The sequence below is a fragment of the Oryctolagus cuniculus genome, chromosome 1 (genome assembly GCF_964237555.1).
Source record: "Oryctolagus cuniculus chromosome 1, mOryCun1.1, whole genome shotgun sequence".
NCBI classification, from domain to species: domain Eukaryota; kingdom Metazoa; phylum Chordata; class Mammalia; order Lagomorpha; family Leporidae; genus Oryctolagus; species Oryctolagus cuniculus.
In genome coordinates, this window is record NC_091432.1 from 68,311,328 (window position 1) to 68,330,454 (window position 19,127).

The 19,127-nt window shown below is 43.0% G+C and overlaps 1 protein-coding gene across 26 annotated transcripts in view; it reads right to left on the reverse strand.

Annotated features, from left to right (window-relative positions):
* Positions 1-19,127, reverse strand: part of LOC100349807 (glycerophosphodiester phosphodiesterase domain-containing protein 4) — a 176,317-nt gene that overhangs the window by 69,164 nt on the left and 88,026 nt on the right. For all 26 annotated transcript variants that reach the window (XR_007921200.2, XR_007921192.2, XR_007921199.2 and 23 more), the window contains one exon: positions 2,440-2,587. Coding sequence is in view for 20 of the 26 variants with exons in the window: in XM_051850671.2 (XP_051706631.1) it covers positions 2,440-2,587 (148 nt within the window). In the remaining 6 variants the exon portion in view is untranslated. The remainder of the gene's footprint in view (positions 1-2,439; positions 2,588-19,127) is intronic.

Below are 19,127 nucleotides of genomic sequence, written 5' to 3' on the forward strand. Positions count from 1 at the left end.
TCCCAGCTGTTCCACTTCCAATCCTGCTTCCTTCTAATGTGCCTCAGAAAGCAGCAGAAGATGCACTGAGTGCTTAGGTCCCTATACCATGTAGGAGACCCAGAATAAACTCCTGGCTCCCACCTGGCCCAGTCCTGGGAGATTAAACCAACAAACAGACGACCTCTATCTCCCCCACCCTCATCCCCTCTTCTTTGTTAACTCTACTTTTCAAACAAATCTTAAAACACACACACACACAATGAAGGGGTCGTGTTGTAGTACAGTGGGTTAAGCCACCAACTGCAACACAGGCATCCTACATGAGGGCCAGTTCAAGTTCTAGCTGCTCTACTTCCAATTTCACCTCCCTGATAATATACTTGTGAAAACAGCATAAGATGGCCTCAGAGCTTGGGCACTGCCAGCAACATGGGAGACCCAGATGGAATTCCTGGCTCCTGGCTTTGGTCTGGCCTGGCCTCGGGCATTGTAGCTATTTGAGGAGTACACTAGCAGATGAAGATACATATACACACGAAGTTGTACGGGGACAGGTAGGTGAACCTTAAAGGATGGGTTCCTGCACTGAGAGACCAACCATATATGGTTACTCTCAGTCATCTCCAGAATGTTGCTCAAGTCACCAGAGAAACAACGGATCAGTGATTCCACATTTCCACCTCAGAGCCTTAATGGAGTCTTGGCCCTATAAGACTGTGCCCTTGTCCCTGATCCTCCCTCCCCAGTCCTGATATTGATTAGGTCAGAAACAGAGTCAAGTAGGGGTGGAGATATGGAAAGGGAACCTGAGGCCCTCCCCACTTATGGTTCTGTGCCTAAAGCTTTAACGTTCAAGGCAGTTTGGAGTTGCAGAGATTCCTCTTGACTGGACACTTTAAATGTGAAATGGGGCTGCCTTTTTTTTTTTTTTTCTGACAGGCAGAGAAAGGTCTTCCTTTAACGTTGGTTCACCTTCCAATGGCCACCCCGGTCAATGCGCTATGGCCGGCGCACTGCGCTGATCCAAAGCCAGGAGCCAGGTGCCTCCCCTGGACTCCCATGCAGGTGCAGGGCCCAAGCACTTGGGCCATCCTACACTGCACTCCCTGGCTATAGCAGAGAGCTAGACTGGAAGAGGGGCAACCGGGACAGAATCCAGCGCCCCAACTGGGACTAGAACCCGGGGTGCTGGCGCCACAGGCGGAGGATTAGCCTAGGGAGCCGCAGCGCCGGCCGAAATGGGGCTTTTTTAATGACAAAAACTGAACTCCTAAAAATCATCCAAGAGTGAGTGGAAAGGTTATGGGAACTGAGTGAGATTTAATTCAAGGGCAGAAAGGCCTAGCTCACAGACCAGTTCTAGGGAAACAATGGAGCGCCATTGTGTTCCATTCAGTCAACCTATTCTCCACATCGATAGGGAAAACAGCCTGTAGCAGTAACACATTAGCTCCCCCCACGGGTAATAACCACTAGGATTTAGATGGATTATAATCTGGTTTTCAGGTCCCCAAGCCTCTGGCAGTGAGTATCAGAAGGGCTATGATGGGAAACCAGGACAGGCAATTTGACACTGGTGCTATTTCTTCAAAGGCATTTTATGAAGGACACACCATTTTCACTATAAAAACAAGCACTTCTGGTTTCCTCCCACATCCCATGCCCTTGCCCATTGTTGCTGCACCTCTAGGAAGCTGGGGCTGCAATGACCAATCTCTGGAGGCAGACTGAATCCCTACATCATGAGATGACATGGAAAACACTGTAGAGCCTCAGTTTCCACATGAAATAATAACAGTGGCTAATTTAGAGTGTTAAATTAAAAAATGTGAGGTCAGCACTGTGGCATAGTGGGTAAAGCCACTGCCTGCAGTGCCGGCATTCCATATGGACATCAGTTTGAGACCTAGCTGCTCCACTTTCAATCCAGCTCTCTGCTATGGCCTGGGAAGGCAGTGAAAGATGGCCCAAGTCCTTGGGCCCCTGCACCCATGTGGGAGACCTGGAGGAGGCTCCTGGCTCCTGGCTTCGGATCGCTGCAGCTCCGGCCATTGTGGCCAACTAGGGACTGAACCAGCAGATGGAAGACCCCTCTCCCTCCCTCCCTTCCTCCCTCTCCCTCTCCTTCTCCCTCTCTCTCTCCCATCCCTCCCTCTCTGCCTCTCCTTCTCTGTGTAACTCTTTCAAATAAATAAATCTTTAAAAATATTAAATAACACATGTAATGCACACTTTAAGGGTTCAGTCTTATAACAATGCCCATGTCTCCCAGAAAGTCACAGGAGGATCTGGGTGAGGGAATGGAGAATGCCACATCTCAATACTCTTAGAAATCCCTGCTATTAAGTAGCTCCCAAGGGTCTGCACAGTCAACAACACAGGGATGGGGGATGGGGGATGGGGACACAAATTCCTTCTGTACCAGGCTTGGAAGAACACTCTGGGCAAGCAGCTCACCATGAAGAAGTGAGGGGAATCAAGCTGACTCAGGAGCGGAATGTTGTCTGTGGTCACCGAGTCAATCCTGGAGCACCAGGCCAGTGAGAAGAGCCAAGGCTCGTTGACCAGGTATAAGTTGATGTTGATGTTAGCTGCTTTATAATCCCTGGAACAAAAAGAGAACCCACAGAGGGTTTAGACCCAGCCTTGTTCTCATTATCTAGAAGGTGGAACAACCACCATCTTTGTGAAAGGCTACTGCCTATATCAGCAGAAGCAGCTGGTCCAGGGGCAACTTAGGATACCATGTGACAGCATGGGCTCATGTTGCAGTGAGATAAAGAACTGGATCTAGTCTTTCTGTTCTTGTAGCAATAGTGATGTTCTGGTAAACTACATGTCCTAAGGAGGGCTAGAAAAAAAATAAGAAAAATAAAAAATGGGAAAAAAATCAATTTCTCAGAAAACATACCATCTAAGTGCCATGTAAATGGCCTCTAGACTTTTTATTTTAACATAAACTTGGTACAGCATATTGTAAACTGCCGTGCACAAGCCTGGATTTGAATCCCAACTGTGCTCTATCTTGGCTTGGCAAATATTTATTCTCAATATATAAACTGTAAAAAAATAATTCAACCTCCTTTGCAGGAAGTGCTGGCAATTAGTTACCCAGTATGTTAGAATTGTCTCTACAAAAATTTTAGAGCTCACCTAAAGATAAATTTTTTTTTTTGACAGGCAGAGTGGACAGTGAGAGAGAGAGACAGAGAGAAAGGTCTTCCTTTTGCCGTTGGTTCACCCTCCAATGGCCGCCGCGGCTGGCACACCACGCTGATCTGAAGGCAGGAGCCAGGTGCTTATCCTGGTCTCCCATGGGGTGCAGGGCCCAAGCACTTGGGCCATCCTCCACTGCACTTCCTGGCCACAGCAGAGAGCTGGCCTGGATGAGGGGCAACCGGGACAGAATCCGGCGCCCCAACTGGGACTAGAACCAAGTATGCCGGCGCAGCTAGGTGGAGGATTAGCCTATTGAGCCGTGGCGCCTGCCGATAAATTTAAAAAATAGATATTAGGAACAATAGTAAAAGCTACTTCTTTTTATCTTTTTGAAACCAAAACACAAAAACCAGTCACAGGACAGGTGTTAAGATGTTAACAGCACAGCTGTTAAGACACTAGTTGGAATGCCTACATTCTCTATAAGAGCACCTGGCTTCAAGTTCCAGCTCTACTTTCAAAAATAGCTTCCTGCTAACTTGTACCTTGGGAGACAACAGGCTCAAGTAGGTGGACCCCTTACACCCACTGAGGGACCTGGATTGAGTCCCCACCCAGCTTCCAGCTTTGGTGTGGCCCAGCTCTGGCCTTTGCAGGTATACAGGGAGTGAACCAGTGGATGGGAGCACAGACTCTTTCTTTCAAATGAATAAAATAAATAATTTTTTTTTTGGACAGGCAGTTAGTGAGAGAGAGAGAGACAGAGAGAAAGGTCTTCCTTTTCCATTGGTTCACCCCCCACCCCAAGTGGCCGCTAGGGCTGGCGCGTTGCGGCTGGCGTGCTACGCCAATCCGAAGCCAGGAGCCAGGTGCTTCCTCCTGGTCTCCCATGCGGGTGCAAGGCCCAAGGACCTGGGTCATTCTCCACTGCCTTCCCAGGCCACAGCAGAGAGCTGGACTGGAAGAGGAGCCCCGACCAGGACTAGAACCCGGGGTGCAGTCACCGCAGGTGGAGAATTAGCCTAGTGAGCCGCCATGCTAGCCAATAAATAATTTTTAAAAACCACCATTCTATGTATTAATAAGAAATAGAAAAACTAAATTTTAAAATATCATTAACAATCACTCTAAAGAAAACTAAATACTCACATATAAGCTGAAGCAAACAAGTACAGTATCTGTATACTGCAAATCACAAAATACTCTTGATAGTAACCAAAGACAATGTAAATAAATGGGTAGATATGTGTTCATGATTGAAAACTCAATATAGTAAAACTGTCAGTTGTCCCCAAAATGCTCTGAAAGTTTAATGTCTTATATAAGTCTCAGCAAGTTTTTTGTAAAATTAATCCAGCTAATTCTGAAATTTAGATGCAAGCAGGCAACTAGCCTTGTGTTTGAGATGCTAGTTAAGGTGCTGGTGAATTTATCCATGTCTCATATTGGATTGCTAGGTTTCAATGCATAGTCCCTGTTCCTGATTTCAGCCTCCTGCTAATGCAGCTTTTGGGAGACACGGATGATGAACCAGAAAACTGGGTTACTCCCACCCATGTTGGAAACTTAGAATGGGTTCCTGGCTTCTGGCTTCAGCAGGGCACAACTCTGGCTACTGTGGGCATAAATGGGAGTGATCCAATAGATTGGAACTCTTATTATATCAATCTCTCTCAAAATAATTTTTAATTATATAATTTATCAAGAAGATACAGCCCCAAAATCACTAAAACTATCATGCAAAAGAATAAAAGAGGGAATCACTCTAGCTGATATTATCTGTAACTCTTTCAATTAATCAAAATCTTTTTTAAAAGATGCTATAAAAAAGCTAGATACAGAGAAAATATCAGCAAACCATGTATCCATCAAGGACTCAAATTCAGAATTTATAAATAACCTTCAAAACTCAACAACAGAAGAAAAGATCCAATTACAGAAGATATGAAGAGATATTTCAATGAAGAGGATATACCATTGGCAAATAAATACATGATTATATGTTCATTACCATTAGCTATTAGAGAAGGAAAACTGAAGTTACAGTAACATTATATACTTATCAGAATAACTAAAGTACAAAATAATACACTTGCAAGGCATCCTCATGAGACTAACATCTTTAAACTCTGCATGGTAATCTCTGATGCACCATTGTGATGCCCATGGGAAACAGGGTGATCCGGAATTGTTAACCACTTCATTAACACCATCCATCTTCTGGATGATGATCCAAATGATGCCTCACCGCAGAAGCAGAAATCTTGGGCTCTAAGCAGATGCATGTCCCTCAGAGGGAAGGCCATGATACTGATGACATGCAAGGCTATCTGACAGTATCTGGGGCCAGCTCGGAGCTGCTCCTGCCTCATATCCAGGAGAATGTGGACCTCACTAAGATCAGGGATATGGTACTGGCCAGTAAGTTGCCAGCTGGCACTTGTGCTTTTTCAACTTCCCCCATGAGGTCACTGTGCCAGTTCAGAACACCAGGACCCAGTAAGACCTCCTTTTTCCAGGTTTTGGGCATCACACAAAAATCTCCACAGTACTACTAAAATTCTGAGTGATGCTGATAAAGACTGGGGACAGAGGCTGGCATTGTGATGTACTGCGGCACCGTCATTCCATATGGGCACTGGTTGTGTCCCGGCTGCTCCTCTTCAGATTCAGCTCTCTGCTGATGGTCTGGAAAAGCAGTAGAAGATGTCTCAAGTGCTTGGGCTCCTGCACCTGAATGTGAGACCTGGAAGAAGCCTCTGGCTCCTGGCTTTGTATCGGCCCAGTTCCAGCCATTGAGGCTATTTAGGGAGTGAACCAGCAGATGAAAGGCCTTTCCCTCTGTCTCTCCCTTTGTCTATAACTTTACCTCTCAAATAAATAAATCTTTAAAAAGAAAAAAAAAAAAAGATTGAAGACGAAGTGGGAGCCAGCAAGGCCACATTGCTGAATATGCTAAACATCTCCCCCTTCTCCTCTGCGCTGATCATCCAGCAGGTGTTCAAGAGCGGCAGCACCTATAACCCTGAAGTCCAGGAAATCACACAGGAAACTCTGTATTCTCACTTTCTGGAGACTGTAATGTTTCCAGTGTTTGTCTGCAGACTGGTTATCCAATTATTGCATCAGTACCCCAGACTACCATCAACAGATAAAAGTGGATCCTGGCTTTTTTTTTTTTTTCATTATTTACTTATTTAAAAGGCAGAATTAGAGAGAGGCAGAAGCAGAGGCAGTGAGAGGTCTTCCATCCTCTGGTTCACTCCCCAGATGATTGCAACCGCTGGAGCTGTGCTGATCTGAAGCCAGGAGTCAGGAGCTTCTTCCAGGTCTCCCATGTGGGTGCAGGGCCCAAGGACTTGGGCCATCTTCTGCTCCTTTCCCAGGCCATAGCAGAGAGCCAGATTGGAAGTGGAGCATACAGGACTTGAACCGGTGCCCGTACGGGATGTCGGCACTGCAGGCAGTGGCTTTACCCACCATGCCAAAGGACTAACCCCGGTCCTGGCTCTGCCTGTGGAGATTGAATATACCTGCCTACTGCTGCTCCTGCAGCTGCTGTAGTCCCAGCGAAGGCTGAGACCAAGGAAGAGTCACAGGAGTTGGATGAGGATATAAGATTTGGTCTCTTTGACTAATTTCCCAAAAGCAACCAACTCAGTCAGACTTACTTCTGGGGCTGACACTGTGGTGCAGCAGGTTAAAGCCCCAGCCTGCAGTGCTGGCATCCCATACGGGAGCTGGTTTTAGTCCTGGCTGCTCCACTTCTGATCCAACTCCCTGCTAACGTGCCCAGGAAAGCAACAGAGGATGGCCTAAGTGCTTGAGCCCCTGCACCCACATGGGAGACCCGGAAGAAGCTCCTGGCTTCTGGTTCCAGATCAGCTCAGCCACAGCCATTGCGGCCATTTGGGGAACGATTCAGTGGATGAAAGACCTCTGTCTCTACCTCTCTAACTCTCTGTACCTCTCTCTGTAATTACTAATGCTTCAGTAATTGCATTCTTGCACATTTATTTATCTATCCCAGAGAAAGAAAATATTTTGTATACATAAAACCCTGTATACCAATGTTTACAACAGCTATGTTTTTCTTTAAAGATTTTATTTAATTTACTTATTTTTATTTATTTATTTGAAAGGCAGAGATATACAGAGAGGGAGAAACAGAGCTCTTCCATCTACCTATCCACTCCCTAAATGGCCACAAGACCTGGGGCTGGGTGAGGCCATAGCCAGGAGCCTGGAACTCCACCTAGGTGTCCAACATGGATAGCAAGGGCCCAGACACTTGGGCCTTCTTCTGCTGCTTTCCCAGGAACATCAGCAGGGAACTGAGTCAGAAGTGGAACAGCTAGGACTTAAATCGGTACTCATATGGGACATATGGGTGTCTCAGGCAGCAGCATAACCTGTCAGCCCCCAGGTTTTTTTATAATAGCTCATAAATGGGAACAATCAGATGTCCATAATGATGAAACAAACTTTGGTATCTTCAAACCATGCAATACCACTCAGCAACCTAAAGGAACAAACTATTAAAAAGTTAAACACAACTTGCATGCATGGCAAAGAAATTATGTTGAATGAAAAAAGCCAATTTCAAAAGGTTGCATAATCTAGGAGTCCATTTGCCTTTTTTTTTTTTTTTTTTTTTTGACAGGCAGAGTGGACAGTGAGAGAGAGAGACAAGAGAGAAAGGTCTTCCTTTGCCGTTGGTTCACCCTCCAATGGCCGCCGCGGCCGGCGCGCTGCGGCTGGCGCACCGCGCTGATCCGATGGCAGGAGCCAGGTACTTACCCTGGTCTCCCATGGGGTGCAGGGCCCAAGCACTTGGGCCATCCTCCACTGCACTCCCTGGCCACAGCAGAGAGCTGGACTGGAAGAGGGGCAACCGGGACAGAATCCGGTGCCCCGACCAGGACTAGAACCCAGTGTGCCGGCGCCGCAAGGCGGAGGATTAGCCTAGTGAGCCGCGGTGCCAGCCCTCCATTTGCTTTTGAAATAACAAAATTATAAAATAGAGAATAAATTAGCACTTGCCCGTGATTAGAGTCTGAGGCAGAGGCAAAGGGATAGAAGAAACATGAATGTGCTTATCAAAGGAATACTTGTGGTGGAAATGATAGCATGCGGTGTTAGATTTACAAACATACACATGTGACAAAATTGCAGAGAACAATACCCTTGTATTTAAATACACACACACAGGCTGGCGCCGCGGCTCACTAGGCTAATCCTCCATCTTGTGGCGCCGGCACACCGGGTTTAGTCCCGGTTGCCCCTCTTCCAGGTCAGCTCTCTGCTGTGGCCAGGGAGTGCAGTGGAGGATGGCCCAAGTGCTTGGGCCCTGCACCCCATGGGAGAGCAGGAGAAGTACCTGGCTCCTGCCATCGGATCAGCGCGGTGCGCTGGCCACAGCGTGCCGGCCGCGGCGGCCATTGGAGGGTGAACCAACGGCAAAGGAAGACCTTTCTCTCTGTCTCTCTCTCTCACTGTCCACTCTGCCTGTCAAAAAAATTAAAAAAAAAATAAGTGAAATAAATACACACACACACACACACACAAATGAATGTAAGTAAATTTAAATAAGATCAGTGAATTACATCAATGTTAATGTCTTAGTTGTGATACTGTAACATAGTTTTACAAGGTGTAAACATTGGAGGTACACAGAATCTTTACATATAGTTCTTATATGTTAATCTGCACCTATTCAAAATGAAAAGTTAAATTTTTAAAAATACTATTGATTTTTTTTTTTATTTTTTATTTTTTTTTTGACAGGCAGAGTGGACAGTGAGAGAGAGAGACAGAGAGAAAGGTCTTCCTTTTGCCGTTGGTTCACCCTCCAATGGCCGCCGCGGTCGGCGCGCTGCGGCCAGTGCACCGCGCTGATCCGATGGCAGGAGCCAGGAGCCAGGTGCTTTTCCTGGTCTCCCATGGGGTGCAGGGCCCAAGCACCTGGGCCATCCTCCACTGCACTCCCTGGCCACAGCAGAGGGCTGGCCTGGAAGAGGGGCAACCGGGACAGAATCCGGCGCCCCGACCGGGACTAGAACCCGGTGTGCCGGTGCCGCTAGGCGGAGGATTAGCCTAGTGAGCCGCGGCGCCGGCCTAAAAATACTATTGATTTTAAAATAAATATAATAGAAATATACTGGGATGTTTATGCTATAAATAAAAGTGAAGTATATGACAACAATAGCACCAAGGGTAGTATGTAGTACAAGGAATTATACTACCTTAAAGTTTGAATATCTTTTATTTTATATGGTTGGATAGTATTAGCTCAAGGCAAATTGTCACCAGTTAAGGATGCTTTTCATAATCCTTACAGAAAACACTAAAAAATAATTTAAAGAAATAAAAAGCCAGTATTGGAAAAGAATTAGAAAAAACAACAAATAGAGTACAAGCAGAGAAAAGAGTATGACAGTGATATAAATCCAAATATATTAAGTAAACAAAATATTAATGGACCAAATATTCCAATTAAAAAGCAGATATTGTATAACTAGATGTAAAAGCAAGAGCCAATAATCTTCTGGTTACCAGAGACATATTTTAAATATAAAGATGCAAAATAACAGAAAGATAAAGGATAAAAAAGTAATACACAAACATAATTAGTAAGAAAGTATGCCAAGATTAGCATAAGAAAAAGTAATCTTTAGATAGGAATTATTAGCAGAGACAAGAGACATTTCATAATGAGATAATTCACCAAGAAATACAATGATCCCAAATGCACTTAATAAAAGAATTTTATGATGTAAGAAGAATAACTAAAGGATCAATATTTATGACATAAATCAACATTCACAGTTAAAAGATATTAAACATTTCTTTCTTGGTAACCAACAGATGGGGCACAAGGAACTCTTCATTTCTGTCTGACTGCAGAGGCTGCCTCCCAGAAAAAAGAAGACAGAAAGTCTGGAGTATTCTTTGTCAACATGATAGCTACATCCTTTGTAAATAGAATAATGGTATTTACTAGGGAAAGAAGCCTTTTATATGTAATGCTCTTAGAGGAATATTCCTGGTTAAGTATTTTATTACATATTTTGTAAATAAACACAGAATGGATTTATGAGGCATAGATCTCTGGAGAATGATACATAAGCTAGGTAACTCTCTGGAAACATTAAATGGAAGTACTCCATAACTCAAATGTTTCCCTTCTGTGTGAGATAATTATGAAAATCTTGCTTGGAAGCTTCAAACATTACTCTAGGTTGCAGAGTATATGTCCAATACAGGAAGATATTGGAGATCCAGAAAAATGTCTCTGACTGTTCCTTGCTTTTTCTGAAAATTGCCTGTTGTATCCTTGAAGTTAATAATAAATGTAGACAGTAGGCAAATTCTGTGAGGTGTGTGACCCATCTGAAATCTAATCCTTTGTGTTAGCTCAACAGAAAAGGAGGAAGAAAATGAGTGTAAGTTTTGAAACACTATTAATCAACTGGAATTAAGTATACTTATAGAATACTATACCCAATAACTGAAAAGATCAAATAGCTTTCAAATGGACAGGTTTGCCAAGATAAATCATACAGTGGCCACAAAGCAAGTTTTAATGAATTTTAAAAGATTGAAATCATGAGTTATTCTCTCATCACAAAGAATTTAAATCAGAAATTGGTAACTATAGTAGCTGGAAAATCCTCAAATGTTTAAAAATTAATAACACACTTCTAAATAATCCATTAAAATGAGAAATAAGGTAAACTTTAAATATTTTAAATTAGATAACAAGGAAACAGTCTATGAAAATCATTTGTGGAATATAACGCAATCTTATACCAGAAAAGAAGATCTAAAGTTGATCCCCACTTAATTTTCTACCTAAAGAAGTAATAAGAGAGTAAATTAAACCTAAAGTAAAAGAATGAAAACTTAAAAAGATCAGAAATCAATGAAACATTAAAATAAAACTGCAATAGAAAAAAAGCTTAAAAAGCTAAAATTTACTGGTTTGTTGTTTTTTTTTTTTGTTTTTTTTTTTTTTTTTTTTTTTTACAGGCAGAGTGGACAGTGAGAGAGAGAGACAGAGAGAAAGGTCTTCCTTTGCCGTTGGTTCACCCTCCAATGGCCGCCGCGGCCGGCGCGCTGCAGCCGGCGCACCGCGCTGATCCAATGGCAGGAGCCAGGAGCCAGGTGCTTTTCTTGGTCTCCCATGGGGTGCAGGGCCCAAGCACCTGGGCCATCCTCCACTGCACTCCCTGGCCATAGCAGAGGGCTGGCCTGGAAGAGGGGCAACCGGGACAGAATCCGGCGCCCCGACCAGGACTAGAACCCGGTGTGCCAGTGCCGCTAGGCGGAGGATTAGTAAAATTTACTGTTTTTAAGTGATTAATACAATTCATAACCCCCAGGGAGACTGACCAAGAAAAGAAGGGAGAATAAAAATTTCTAGTATCAAAATATATTGGCACTAGAGGTGGTAGTTGTACAACATTGTCAATATACTGAATACTACTGAATGGTTTGCTTTAAAAAGGTTAAATCTGGGGAGGACAGCAGCAGCCAGGCAGCCCAGCTTTGCAAAGGCTCTCTGCATGCCGAGGCCTGCAGGCACCCAGCACGTGCCCTCCCCACTGCCAAGATGCCCAAGAGGAAGCTCAGCTCTGCTGAAGGGTCAGTGAAGGAAGAGCCCAAGAAGAGACCAGTGAGGTCATCAGCTAACCCAGCTCCTAAAAAAGTGGAAACAAAGCCCAAGAAAGCAGCCGAGAAGGACAGGTTGTTGGAGAAAGTGCAAGCAGAGGGGAAGACAGGAGCACAGGGAAAACAAGCCGAGGTGGCTAACAAAGAACTAAAGATTTGCCTGCAGAAAACAGAGAAACTAAAACTGAGGAGAGTGCAGCCTCTGATGAAGCAGAAGAGAGAGAAGCCAAGTCTGATTAGTATCATATATCATATCTTCTCAGTGGTCACTGTCTCCCTTCTTAAACAATCCAGAGGGATATTTTTATCAACTATTTTATAAATGCATATATTTTAGTAGCTCTAGACATATTTAAGAAGGAAGGAAGCCCATCTCATCCCATTTTTAAGTGTAAACGACTTTTTGAGAAGTGATATCATTTGCTGGTGTCAACCAGAAAATAGTGGGTTATGGGGCTGGCGCTGTGGCACAAAGGGTTAAAGCCCTGGCCTAAAGCTCCAGCATCCCATATGGGTGCTGGTTCTAGTCCTGGCTGCTCCTCTTCCGATCCAGCTCTCTGCTATGGCCTGGGAAAGCAGTGGAAGATGGCCCAAGTGCTTGTGCCCCTGCACCCACGTGGGAGACCCGGAAGAAGCTCCTGGCTCCTGGCTTCTGATCAGCGCAGCTCTGGCCGTTGCTGTCATCTGGGGAGTGAACCAGCGGATAGAGGACTTCTCTGTCTCTACCTCTCTGTAACTCTTTCAAATAAATAAAATAAATCTTAAAAAAAAAAAAAAAGGGCTCGGGGGGGAGGCAAGATGGCGGAATAGGAAGGGAGCACACTGATAGTCCGGGGAGAGACAGTTTAATAACAGTGGAGATACTGCAGGTTCAAGGAAGAGTAGGGGAGGAAACAGCAGAAGAAACTCTTCCGGAACGCGTGATTCACAGCGGACCTGTGTGGAGAGCGTGGGAGCCCACAGTTCGGGACACCAGCGGCAGACTCAACACACCAGCGCTGAAACGCAAGGTGAGCCGAACCTCAATAGCCCAAGACACCGGCAGGCAAGCGGAGAGAGGAGACTAGAGGGAACGACCCCCGGGGGGAAGGAAAGTTCACCAGGCTAACTGGAAGAGAGAGAGAGAGAAAAAAAAAAGGTGACTGGTACGGACACGGGTTTCTCTCTCTCGGCTCACCTCTCAAGGGCGAGCAAGACAAAGAGCAGGCACCATCTTGGACATACGTCATAAGCAGAGCGACCTCAGGTCTGCACCGGCCCTGAGCCTAGCAGAAAAACCTGACTCTGGGCGGGGCGAATTAACAGGAGATTAGGACCTAGTAAATTTGTGGCGCTACTGAACTGAGACTGTGAAAAAAGAGATGGTGGGGGAGAGAACTCACAGAATTCACGTGAGTACTCTCCAGAGACGCTACAATTCTGTAACTTTGGAAACCCAGTGGGAGACTGAAGGAGAATTTGAGCCCACTCTGAGGGCAGAACAGATTCCCTGTGTGCTCCTTGGGAAAGAGCTTCCGATCTCTGGCTCCTGTGGGTATATCATTTACCTGCTAACTACCTCCAACTTCGTTCAGCTGTGCAGAATTACTTCCCTTTTGAATCAAAAAAAGAAAGAAAGAGAGAGAGAGAGATCTATCACGCCTAACCTGGGAGTGTCACCTTTGGCACACCAAACAGACCTCTCAGGTCACACCCATTTCAAGCCTCTAAGGCTCCATCAAAAACAGACAGTCCACTTAATCTAGAGTCATAGTATAACAAGAAAAAGCACCACAGTGAAGAAACCAAATATCTCCAATATGCCAAATAACAAACGCAAAAACCGAGATAATAGAAACAAGGAAGTCACCATGATGTCCCCAAATGAAAAAGACACCCCAATTCAAGATTATGAAGATGATGAGATAGAAGAAATGCAAGAAACAGATCTCAAAAAATTGATAAGAACATTAAGAAGTTCTCATAAACAAACTCTTGAACTACAAAAATCCTTAATGGACAAGGTAGAAAATCTCTCTCGTGAAAATGAAATATTAAGGAGGAATCAAAATGAAACAAAACAACCAGTACAACAGGAAACTGGGATAGTGACGAGAAATCATAATGAAGTGAAGAATTCAATAGATCAAATGAAAAACACAATAGAGAGCCTTACAAACAGAATGGGTGAAGCAGAAGAGAGAATATCGGACTTAGAAGACAGAGAACAGGAAAGGATACAGTCAGACCAAAGAAAAGAAGAGGAAATTAAATCTAAAATATATTGTCAGGAATCTTCAGGATGCTATTAAAAAAACCAACATTCGGGTTCTAGGAGTTCCTGAAGGCATGGAGAGGGAGAAAGGATTAGAAGGCCTTTTTAGTGAGATATTAGCAGAAAATTTCCCAGGTTTGGAGAAGGACAGAGAAATCCTAGTACAGGAAGCTCACAGAACCCCTAATAAACACGACCAAAAGAGATCCTCACCACGGCACGTTGTAATTAAACTCTCCACAGTGAAACATAAAGAAAAGATCCTAAAATGTGCAAGAGAGAAACGTCAAATTACTCTCAGAGGATCTCCAACCAGACTCACAGCTGACTTCTCATCAGAAACCCTCCAAGCTAGGAGGGAATGGCGAGATATAGCCCAGGTACTAAGAGAGAACAACTGCCAGCCCAGAATATTATATCCTGCAAAGCTATCATTTGTGAATGAAGGTGAAATAAAGACTTTTCATAGCAAACAGAAATTGAAAGAATTTGTTGCCACTTGTCCAGCCCTGCAAAAGATGCTTAAAGATGTGTTACACACAGAAACAAAGAAACACGGTCATCAATATGAAAGAAGGTAAAGGAAGGAAAGCTCACAGCAAAAGATCACAGGGAATTCAAAGCATATATTAGAACTTATCTTTGGCAAATGGCAGGGCAAAGTTACCACTTATCATTAGTCACATTGAACGTGAATGGCCTGAACTGTCCAGTTAAAAGACACAGATTGGCTGATTGGGTTAAGGAACAAAACCCATCTATTTGCTGCTTACAAGAAACACATCTTTCCAACAAAGATCCATACAGACTGAAAGTGAAAGGCTGGAAAAAGATATACCATGCCAACAGAAATGAAAAAAGAGCGGGCGTAGCCATCTTAATATTGGACAACATAAACTTTACCACAAAAACCGTTAAGAGAGACAAAGAGGGACACTATATAATGATTAAGGGATCAATACAACAGGAAGATATAACAATTATCAATGTATATACACCTAACTACAGGGCACCAGTTTATCTAAAAGATTTGTTAACAGACTTAAAGGGAGACTTAGACCCCAATACAATAGTACTGGGGGACTTCAATACTCCACTCTCAGAAATAGACTGATCAACAGGACAGAAGATCAACAAGGATACAGTAGATTTAAACGACACTATAGCCCAAATGGATCTAACAGATATATACAGAACTTTCAATCCTACAGCTAAAGATTTTACATTCTTCTCAGCAGTACATGGAACCTTCTCTAGGATTGACCACATACTAGGCCATAAAGCAAGTCTCAGCAAATTCAAAAGAATTAGAATCATACCATGCAGCTTCTCAGACCATAAAGGAATGAAGTTGGAAATTAGCAACTCAGGAATCCCTAGAGCATACGCAAACACATGGAGATTGAACAACATGCTCCTGAATGAACAACGGGTCATAGAAGAAATCAAAAGAGAAATCAAAAACTTTCTGGAAGTAAATGAGGATAACAGCACAACATACCAAAACTTATGGGACGCAGCAAAAGCAGTGTTAAGAGGAAAGTTTATATCAATAGGTGCCTACATCAAGAAATTGGAAAGGCACCAAATAGAGGAGCTTTCAATTCACCTGAAGGATCTAGAAAACCTACAGCAAACCAGACCCAAATCTAGTAGGAGAAGAGAAATAATTAAAATCAGAGAAGAAATCAACAGGATTGAATCGAGAAAAACATTCCAAAAAATCAGCCAAACGAGGAGCTGGTTTTTTGAAAAAATAAACAAAATTGACACCCCATTGGCCCAACTAACTAAAAAAAGAAAAGACCCAAATCAATAAAATCAGAGATGAAAAAGGAAACGTAACAACAGACACCACAGAAATAAAAAGAATCATTAGAAATTACTGCAAGGACTTGTATGCCAGCAAACAGGGAAACCTATTAGAAATGGATAGATTCCTGGATACATGCAACCTACCTAAATTGAACCAGGAAGACATCGAAAACCTAAACAGACCCATAACTGAGACAGAAATTGAAACAGTAATAAAGGCCCTCCCAACAAAGAAAAGCCCAGGACCAGATGGATTCACTGCTGAATTCTACCAGACATTTAAAGAAGAACTGACTCCAATTCTTCTCAAACTATTCAGAACAATCGAAGAAGAGGGAATCCTCCCAAATTCTTTTTATGAAACCAGCATCACCTTAATTCCTAAGCCAGAAAAAGATGCAGCATTGAAAGAGAATTACAGACCAATATCCCTGATGAACATAGATGCAAAAATCCTCAATAAAATTCTGGCCAATAGAATGCAACAACACATCAGAAAGATCATCCACCCAGACCAAGTGGGATTTATCCCTGGTATGCAGGGATGGTTTAATGTGCACAAAACAATCAATGTGATACACCACATTAACAGACTGCAGAAGAAAAAACATATGATTATCTCAATAGACGCCGAGAAAGCATTTGATAAAATACAACACCCGTTCATGATGAAAACTCTAAGCAAACTGGGTTTGGAAGGAACATTCCTCAATACAATCAAAGCAATCTATGAAAAACCCACAGCCAACATCCTATTGAATGGGGAAAAGTTAGAAGCATTTCCACTGAGATCTGGTACCAGACAGGGATGCCCACTCTCACCACTGCTATTCAATATAGTTCTGGAAGTTCTAGCCAGAGCTATTAGGCAAGAAAAAGAAATTAAAGGGATACAAATTGGGAAGGAAGAACTCAAACTATCCCTCTTTGCAGATGATATGATTCTTTATTTAGGGGACCCAAAGAACTCTACTAAGAGACTATTGGAACTCATAGAAGATTTTGGCAAAGTAGCAGGATATAAAATCAATGCACAAAAATCAACAGCCTTTGTATACACAGACAATGCCATGGCTGAGGAAGAACTTCTAAGATCAATCCCATTCACAATAGCTACAAAAACAATCAAATACCTTGGAATAAACTTAACCAAGGACGTTAAAGATCTCTACGATGAAAATTACAAAACCTTAAAGAAAGAAATAGAAGAGGATACCAAGAAATGGAAAAATCTTCCATGCTCATGGATTGGAAGAATCAATATCATCAAAATGTCCATTCTCCCAAAAGCAATTTATACATTCAATGCAATACCAATCAAGATACCGAAGACCTTCTTCTCAGATCTGGAAAAAATGGTGCTGAAATTTATATGGAGGCACAAGAGACCTCGAATAGCTAAAGCAATCTTGTACAACAAAAACAAAGCCGGAGGCATCACAATACCAGATTTCGGGACATACTACAGGGCAGTTGTAATCAAAACAGCATGATACTTTGTACAGAAACAGATAGATAGACCAATGGAACAGAATAGAAACACCAGAAATCAACCCAAACATCTACAGCCAACTTATATTTGATCAAGGATCTAAAACTAATTCCTGGAGCAAGGACAGTCTATTCAATAAATGGTGCTGGGAAAACTGGATTTCCACGTGCAGAAGCATGAAGCAAGACCCCTACCTTACACCTTACACAAAAATCCACTCAACATGGATTAAAGACCTAAATCTACGACCTGACACCATCAAGTTATTAGAGAACACTGGAGAAACCCTTCAAGATATTGGCACAGGCAAAGAATTTCTGGAAAAGACCCGGGAGGCACAGGCAGTCAAAGCCAAAATCAACTATTGGGATTGCATCAAATTTAGAAGTTTCTGTACTGCAAAAGAAACAGTCAGGAGAGTGAAGAGACAACTGACAGAATGGGAAAAAATATTTGCAAACTATGCAACAGATAAAGGGTTAATAACCAGAATCTACAAAGAGATCAAGAAACTCCACAAAAACAAAACCAACAACCCACTTAAGAGATGGGCCAAGGACCTTAATAGACATTTTTCAAAAGAGGAAATCCAAAGGGCCAACAGGCACATGAAAAAAATATTCAAGGTCATTAGCAATCAGGGAAATGCAAATCAAAACCACAATGAGGTTTCACCTCACCCCGGTTAGAATGGCTCACATACAGAAATCTACCAACAACAGATGCTGGCGAGGAGGTGGGGAAAAAGGGACACTAACCCACTGTTGGTGGGAATGCAAACTGGTCAAGCCACTATGGAAGTCAGTCTGGAGATTCCTCAGAAACCTGAAGATAACCCTACAGTTCGACCCAGCCATCCCACTCCTTGGAATTTACCCAAAGGAAATGAAATTGGCAAACAAAAAAGCGGTCTGCAGCCTAATGTTTATTGCAGCACAATTCACAATAGCCAAGACCTGGAACCAACCTAAATGCCCATCAACGGTAGACTGGATAAAGAAATTATGGGATATGTACTCTTTAGAATACTATACCGCAGTAAGAAACAACGAAATCCAGTCATTTGCAACAAAATGGAGGAATCTGGAACACATCATGCTGAGTGAAATAAGCCAGTCCCAAAGGGACAAATACCATATGTTCTCCCTGATTGGTGACAACTGACTGAACACCAAAAAGGAAACCTCCTGAAGTGAAATGGACACTATGGGAAACGGTGACTTGATCAGCATAGCCCTGACTGTTAATGAACAACTTAATACATTATCCCTCTTAGTAGTTTTTTTTTTTTTTGTCTGTTCTACTTAATATGACTGGTTTAATTTTGTAATTAATACACAGTTATTCTTAAGTGTTGAAATTTAACTGAAATTTGATCCCTGTTAAACATAAGAGTGGGAATAAGAGAGGGAAGAGATGTATAATTTGGGACATGCTCAAGCTGACTTGCCCCAAATGGTAGAGTTAGAAACATACCAGGGGACTCCAATTTAATCCCATCAAGGTGGCATGTACCAATGCCATCTCACTAGTCCAAGTGATCAATTTCAGTTCACAATTGATCATAATGAAAGGACTAAGAGTCAAAGGGAGCACATAAACAAGTCTAGTACCTGCTAATACTAACCGATAGAATAAATAAAGGGAAGAGTGATCCAACATGGGAAGCGAGATACTCAGCAGACTCATAGAATGGCGGATGTCCTAAACAGCACTCTGGCCTCAGAATCAGCCCTAAAGGCATTCGGATCT